At 40.8% G+C, this 8,248-nt stretch overlaps 1 protein-coding gene across 1 annotated transcript; it reads left to right on the forward strand.

Moving 5' to 3' along the window:
• Positions 1 to 904: 904 nt before the first annotated feature.
• ZNF501 (zinc finger protein 501) lies at positions 905 to 5,942 on the forward strand. The gene is made up of 2 exons (XM_011952639.1): positions 905 to 989; positions 3,600 to 5,942. Exon 2 carries the CDS (start codon positions 3,763 to 3,765, stop codon positions 4,636 to 4,638), a length of 876 nt encoding a protein of 291 aa, XP_011808029.1. The 5' UTR covers positions 905 to 989; positions 3,600 to 3,762; the 3' UTR covers positions 4,639 to 5,942.
• Positions 5,943 to 8,248: the final 2,306 nt, after the last annotated feature.

An 8,248-nucleotide genomic window follows, 5' to 3' on the forward strand; every position in this document is an offset into this window, starting at 1 on the left:
CCTACAATGATCCTATTATCCTGCCACTTCCTTTTCTTTAAGATGGTAAAGATAATTATCAATAAATACTAAGGGAACTCAGAGACCGGTGCTGGCGTGGGTCCTCTGTATGCTGAGCGCCGGTCCCCTGGGCCCACTTTTTCTTTCTCTATACTTTGTCTCTGTGTCTCATTTCTTTTCTCGAGTCTCTCGTTCCACCTAACGAGAAACGCCCACAGGTGTGGAGGGGTAGGCCACCCATTCATTCAGCCTGTTCTTAACAAGACCCACTCACCTCACTGCTAGCTCCTTTAGTACTTTTCAAATAAATGAATAAACAGACTCAATCAAAGATGGACTGGAAGGGCTTGATTTTAGGTTTTTGCTCTTTTCCCATCTATATAGAATCAAAGCATCATAGAATGTTGATATTAGAAGAAGCTTTAAATATTATCTAGCTTTTCACTTTCATTTAAGAAATGGATGAGACTGAGTGACCTGCGTTAGGTCACTGAACAAATTGTGGCAGAACTGAGACTAGAATCCACACCTCTTGACTGAGTCTATTACTGGTCCTGCCCTCTGTTGTAGCCCTGCAGCCTTTGACTTTTGGAATAAATGGCTTTTCCAGTAGGCTTAGGGGAGCCATTGGGCTCCAACCTGATCTCCTATAAAGAAATTTTTACCCCCAGATGCTTAGTCCTTAGAACAACCTGCCCTCTTTGTGCATTGCCACATAGCTCTGAAGTGTACCCACTCACTAATTTTGTCATTGGAGATACTCCTCTAGGATAATAACAATATTCTTTCATTTAAACTTAAAATGGTCGTTTGGTTAGAGATGGGATGTTCTTGAGTTACCCCGAATCCAGAATATGTAGAAAGTCGGCTGGTAAATTATGGGTGGCTCTTTTTCCTCCCTCAGTGCCTCAAATTCCTGCCTTTCCTCAAGAGAAGAGCCCCCAGGAGAAAAGCCAGTATTGCTTGTGTGCCTAACAACCTGTCTCTTGGTAAGTTAACTCTTAACTAGAGAGTCCAGGATGGTGGTTGTTGTGAGACTGCCATCAGAAGTGATGGGACCCACCAATGTCCACTATATGTGGACCCAGGAGACTGAAAATGTAGAACCACGCAAAAAATGGGTACCATTTTACTCAAATCAGTGAGAGTGGCCCACTGTGAAAAAGGCTATGGAATAATTGGTTAGAGTGTACTAAGTTCTTATCAGAGTACCTGAACTGAAGACTCTACAGTCATCTGGTAGCACATCTTTAAACCACTTACTGAACTGCTAAGTATGATGCCTTAATGATGTAGTGGTTGGATCTAGGAATATGGGTAGTAATTGGAAGACCCAATTGCAAATGTAATTAGGTATTTCCTCAGAGAATATGGAATGGGTTTCTGGCCGTGTTTAGAACGAGAGCTTAAGTTACTGCAACTGATACTGTCACTGGCTATCAAAAGGCAACATGGAGCCTGGGTGTCTGTCAAACTTAGTAAAATAATTCTGGGTAAATTGTATTCTTCGGTTATGGGAACTCTGTGAAGAGAATATGACTGTGTCCTGAAGAATTTGGTCTAGTTTAATATGTATGCATAATATATGAACACTTATGTATGTATCTATGTTTATATGCATCAGGAGATACCTAGAAGAAAGTCCATCAACATACTAACTCTATTTCCTGTAACTGGGTTTCAAGTGATTTCCTCTTTGGAGTAGCTGACCATTTAATAGAATGAGCATGCATTCTTTGTATGATAAGATAAAAACCTTTTTATTTTGGAAAAATATGAGTAAAGGAATTAAAAATGTGCTTAGAGTTTTGGTTTTACATCTAGTTGCTTAAACCAACTGGAGTTTGTTTTTGTATATAGCATATCCATGCTGTAAGTTAATACATCAGATAAAGATACGTTTAGGTAAGATAGTCAACATATTTAACAAACAGTATGGTACAGGCATTGTCCAAGCAGGTAGTCGTGAACAATTTGTACAGATATACCAGTATGTATCAGTTGACTCTCACCCCCGATAGATCCATATGTACCAACATGAAGAGATCTCTAAGACACATTTTTTAGTGGGAAATAAAAGCAAATTGCAGAGCAGAACCTGTAGAACTATTTCATTTATGTAAAGAGAATTAAGTGCTATATGTGTGTAGAAAAATATGAAGAAAAAAGGAATGAAAGAAGATACTCCAAACTTGATAATCAAGGAATAGGTTTATTTTGCTAACAAAAATTTTCTTTTAGGGACGAGGTCTTGCTCTGTCCTAGGCTGGAGTGCAGTGGCGTGATCATGGCATACTCCAGCCTCAACATCCTGGGCTCAAGTGATTTTCCCACCTCAGCCTGCTGAGTAGCTGGGACTACAGGTGCACATGACCACACCCAGCTAATTGTTTATTTTTTGTAGAGACAGTATCCCACTATGTTGCCTAGGCTGCTTTTAAACTCCTGGTGTCAAGTGATCCTCCTGCCTCAGCCTCTCAAAGTGTTGAGATGATAGGTGTGAGCCACCATGCCTGGCCTATCTTATATACTTCTGTATTATCTAAATATTTTAAAGTGAGGATATATAGTTGTGTTATTTACATGATTAGAAAACTAAGACAAAAATGGGCCTCAGAGAAAAAGAATGTGTTAGTGTCTCCAGCACCTACTAGGGAAGAGGTTGCTCTGATGTGCAGCACCTGAATATTCATTCTTTAATTCCGTGTAGCTTATTTAGGGCACCAGGGTTTCAAAATTTGATGATCATTTAGTTATAATCAATTAAATATTTTGTTCTTTCTCCAGTTCTTTGTTTCCCAAAGAGTGCTCTAATGACAATGATTGGGTTCACATACTGTTTTTCTAAAGTCCAGAGAATGTGTTAACCAGCTCTATATTGAGCACAAAAGTTTTTCATTGTAAATAAATAAAGTGACTTTATTTTCTCTCTCATTCCCCTTATAAATCTGATTAGTATACTTCATATTCTGAAGTATTTCTTTTGCTACAAAGGTGAGGGCCAGCACCTGGACCATGATGCTGTAGTCAAGTTACTGTCCAATTAAACCTTCTTCTTTAAGGACCACTTCTCTAATTTTCCTGAAACAAAAGAGTAATATCTTACTTTCTTCCAGTAAGCAGGACTCTAGTTTTCAAACCTGTAGGTTTCCAGTTAGACTTAAGGAGAGAACTATAAATGGTGAATGTTGTGGAGAGAAAGAGCGATCCAGTAAGACACCTGTAAAGGTGACTGAATAAGGAAGGACTGGTGAGATAGGCCTAGTGAAAGTTACAGCCTGAATCACATTTGAAGTTTTAGAAGGGAAACTCTGATTATCACTAGTCTGCCATGATTATAGGCAACCTAAGGAAATAGAATTATAATTCCTGTTTTTTGAGGAGTAGAGACTAAGTGTAAGTTTCCCTAACACTTATATGTCCAAGTCTAGTATACTTATTCCTTTCATATTTTCCAGTTATTTATCACTGTGGATGCAAATCTGAATGATCCCAAATTACCTGGGTTAGTTTTTAGTATTTGATTGTTTCAGAATGAATCGTGATATGGAATTTTATAGAATTCCTAATACCTGTCACAACTTAATCTCTCTCTTCAGAGAGGCTGATCATCAGGGGTTCACTTTTGGAGAAGTTGAGAATGCAGGCTGAACAAGGAAGAGGAAGGGGAATCCTGCAAGGATGAATGAGAGGACAGCAATGCATGTGTGATGTGTGTGAGCACACACACACAGCAACCTTTCCTAGAACAGTCTTACTCTAATGATAATCATCTGTGAGGAAAAAAAATTTTGTAAGTATGAATTTGGTGTTACAAGCAGCATGAATTCCAGCCAAATATCACTCAAAATGAAACATTGGAGAGTTAACATGCAGAAGAAACCTTCAAAGTGTAGTGAATGTGGAAAGTTCTTTACTCAGAGATCATCTCTTACCCAGCACCAGAGGATTCACAGAGGAGAGAAGCCCTATGTGTGCAGTGAATGTGGAAGTTGTTTCTGTAAACAGTCAAATCTTACTCAACATCTGAGAATCCATACGGGAGAGAAACCTTATAAATGTAATGAATGTGAGAAAGCCTTTCAAACAAAAGCAATTCTTGTTCAGCATCTGAGAATTCATACTGGAGAGAAACCCTATAAATGCAATGAATGTGGAAAAGCCTTTTGTCAGAGCCCATCCCTTATTAAACACCAGCGAATTCATACTGGAGAGAAACCGTATAAATGCACAGAATGTGGCAAAGCCTTCAGTCAGAGCGTATGCCTTACTCGTCATCAGAGAAGTCATTCTGGAGATAAACCTTTTAAGTGTAATGAATGTGGGAAAGCCTTTAATCAGAGTGCATGTCTCATGCAGCATCAGAGAATTCATTCAGGAGAGAAACCCTACACATGCATTGAATGTGGTAAAGCCTTCACTCAGAACTCTTCCCTTGTTGAACATGAAAGGACTCACACCGGAGAGAAACTTTATAAGTGTAGTGAGTGTGAAAAAACTTTCCGCAAACAAGCACACCTTAGTGAGCATTACAGAATTCATACTGGAGAAAAACCTTATGAGTGTGTTGGATGTGGGAAATCCTTTAGGCACAGTTCAGCACTTCTTCGACATCAGAGGCTTCATGCTGGAGAGTGAAATTTGGAATGTAATGACTATGGAAAGATTTGTATGAAAGCACCTTTTTTTCTCCTAAATTCCTAGGAATGTAAGACTCAATCTGTAGCTAGTATGAATATTTTGTATTTTGAACAAAAAATGTTGTGTCCTAATGTGTCCTAGTCTGGAGTTTGATGCCTTATCTGCTGCTCAGTGGGTGTAACCTTATCCCTTCTGAGCCTCAGTTTACCCATCCCCCCAATAGAAAAATGGGGATATTTCCTAGGGTTGTCCTGAGAATAAAATGAGTTCTGCGTGACAGTTAACTGCCATTAATTAGCCATTCTAAAAGTTTATTTACAATATCAAAATCTGACAAGTAAATCAGCATTGTTGTTTGGTTCTCAATGTATTATTTCTTAAGAACATTTTGTAATTGGGCTATGATTTTGTGATTAATCTACAGATGTCTATTTAAACTCTAATGTCTAGGTTTAAATAGGATAATAGAATCTAAGACTGGTTTGTCTTTGAGAAATTTCAGATTTAATCAGAGAAAAATGTATGTACTGATAGGAATTTAAGTGGACGTTGTGAGGTATATTTCTGGATACCCTCAAGATCTTCATTTACATTTTGATACTTTCTGTTACTAGGTCTAATTTGACTTTAAGCTCTACGTTTCACTTTTCCATTAAACGGAAAGCCTCCCTAACATTAGAATAAAGCCTCATGTTGTGGGATTTCTGTGTGTGTTAGGGTTGGCAGCGGATGATTAGGAGAAGGCATATGACAGTAGAGAGGACTGGAATATAGAGGAGAATATAAGCATGTAGATGAGGATGTGGCTGTATTTCCAGTTCTAGGAGCAGAGCACCAAATGTGGTCTCTTAAAGGAAGATGAGGGTAGAAGATGTTAAGATCTCAAGTTCCAGCAGGCAATGCCACTAACAATTAGCCACTTGTCAAAGGAAGGAGAGAACAGTGTCTTGGGGATGCTGATGGGATGGAGTGCCTAATGGCTGTTAAAAGCCATAAAAAAGCAAAGAAATCAAAGGATACTTTTGATGGAGCTTTAGGCTATGCTAAGCTCTTTAATGTAGACAAGCACCTCTAATACTAAAAGCACACTTGCAAGGAAGATAGGAGTTACTATTCACATCCTAGAATCAAGGAAAAAGAGAAGATGTTTGATTTGCTGAAAGTCAAACAGGTAATGTCAGAATTGAATCTCAAATCTATATCTTACCAAAAGTGTAGTTCTGGTTTATACAATACCAAAGTCACATACAGGTAATTTCCCACCATTGAACCTTCCTGTTAGTGTGAGATGCCAAATCTGTGAAAACTATTTTTAAAAAGTAAAGACTTTTTTTTTTTTTTTTTTTTTTTTTGGCCACCTGAACAAAGATCCTGGGTCAGTAAGGTGTCAGGGGTTTCTGTGAGGAGGTCAGTTTTCTTCCAGGTGAGGATGTGTGTGAGGAAGGTGGAAGCCAGTTTTGTGAAAAGCCTTGAGAATCCCCAAAGGACAGTAACATAGGAAGTTAAATGTGGCGGACTTGCAGGATGAACTGATGCACAGTAAGAGCTCCTTGTGGTCGACCCTTCTGACTTCCATTCCGTTTCCCTGTACTGGAAGACGCAAGTCAGGTGGGCTGGCGGGTTGTTTCTGCAGGCAACTCATCCCGCACAGCACCGAATCCCGAAACCCGAAACCCGTAGCTGCGTAGGGGGGAGGAACCACAGAGAGGAAGCCGCTCCCGTCTTCCTAGAGAGGAGACGGCGGTGGTTATTGGCTGAGGCGCGGACTGCTGACGTCACGCCGGCGGGACGCGTCCGGGAATTACTCCCTTCCACAGGGCAGCGCCCAGGCACCTGTCGCAAGGTTCGTGAGGGGAGCGCGGTGGGAAGTGCGTGGTGAGCGGTTTCCTCTGTGCCAGGCTGCTGCGGGTAGATTCCAGCGCCTCCCTCGGGAGGCAGGGCGTCTTCCTTCCTGGAGGGCCTTTGGAGCAGAGGCCCGAGGCCTAGGGCAAACTTGCCATGAAGGGAGGAGAGGCTGTTCGAGAGCCCTGGTCGGGGGACATGGGTTCGATTTGTACATACTTGAGCAAGTTAGTGAACTTCTGGGCACTTCAGTTTTCTGATTTCCAGAAGTAAATACTGTTTCTTGCCTTGCCGTTTTCCAAAGTTGTGCGGGTTGAAATAAGTATATGCAGTAATTATCCACTTCCCTTCATTATTTATTCTTCTCTAACAGCAACAAAATAGGTACTGTATGAAGACATACAGACTCAATACTTTAACAGCAGGCACTATTTATTAAATGCTTACCAGCTGGCATTCTTCTAAGTAGTTGCCATGTAGTAACCCACTTATTCATTACCACAACCCTATAGAGTGGTTATTTTTATCGTCTCCATTTAACAATTGAAAAAACTGGTGCAAAAAAAAGTAACTTGTTCAAAAGTCCTAGCCCCAGAGCCCATGCCATACCTGTAAGTTTGGTGGAGGAAGACAGAGTGTAATCAGACTAGAAAGTCCTGCAGTGGAAACTTGTAAAATTCTTTGAGAATGTAGACGAGGAAGTGCCTTGGAAAAGTCAAGAAAAATTTCCCACATGGAAGAGGTGTGGAGGTTCACATTTGAGCTAAATATTAAAGGTTGACTGCAAGTTTGAAAATAATTGCTGGCTTATTTGACCAAATGGGGGAAAAAAAGAGAAGTTTGAAAATAATTAAACAGTAGTAGATTGGGATGTATTAGACAGGAAACCAGGTTCCTGCCTTTGAATAGTGTTCTTTACATTAGGAGGGGTTCTTGAAACCTTTCCCTTATGAAGGGTCCTTAACATCTTACAGCAGATACTCCTCACAAAAAGGCAATCCTCTTGTTATTTTCGAGAAAGTCCCCCAATTCTAATTGGAGGATAACTGACAGGAAGTTTCCCTGCTGTTGATTCAGTGTGGGGAAAAGAAAGAAAGATCAGACTGTTACTGTGTCTAAATAGAAAGAAGTAGACGTAAGAGACTCCATTTTATTCTGTATTTGAGATGCTGTTAATCTGTGACCCTACCCCCAACCTTGTCCTTGCAAGAGACATGTGCTATGGTGACTCAAGGTTTAAAGGATTTTGGGCTGTGCAGGGTGTACTTTGTTAAACAAGTGCCTGAAGGCAGCTTGCTAGTTAAAAGTCATCACCATTCTCTTAATCTCAAGTACCCAGGGACACGCACACTGCCAAAGGTTGCAGGGACCTCTGCCTAGGAAAGCTAGGTATTGTCCAAGGTTTCTCCCCATGTGATAGTCTGAAATATGGCCTTGTGGGAAGAGAAAGACCTGATCATCCCCCAGCCTGGCACCCGTGAAGGGTCTGTGCTGAGGAGGACTAGTACAAGAGGAAAGAAGGCCTCTTGGCGGTTGTTGGCAATTGAGATAGAGAAAAGCATCTGTCTCCTGCCCGTCCCTGGGCAATGGAACATCTCGGTATAAAACCCGATTGTAAGGCCGGGCGTGGTGGCTCAAGCCTGTAATCCCAGCACTTTGGGAGGCCGAGACAGGTGGATCACAAGGTCAGGAGATCGAGACCATCCTGGCTAACACAGTGAAACCCCGTCTCTACTAAAAAAAATACAAAAAACTAGCCGGGCGA

Source organism: Colobus angolensis, unplaced genomic scaffold, assembly GCF_000951035.1.
Source record: "Colobus angolensis palliatus isolate OR3802 unplaced genomic scaffold, Cang.pa_1.0 Scaffold344, whole genome shotgun sequence".
In the NCBI taxonomy this organism is placed as follows: Eukaryota; Metazoa; Chordata; class Mammalia; order Primates; family Cercopithecidae; genus Colobus; species Colobus angolensis.

Coding starts and splice junctions, on each gene's coding strand:
- ZNF501 (XM_011952639.1), top strand. CDS start 3,763: ATGATAATCATCTGTGAGGAAAAAAAATTTTGTAAGTATGAATTTGGT.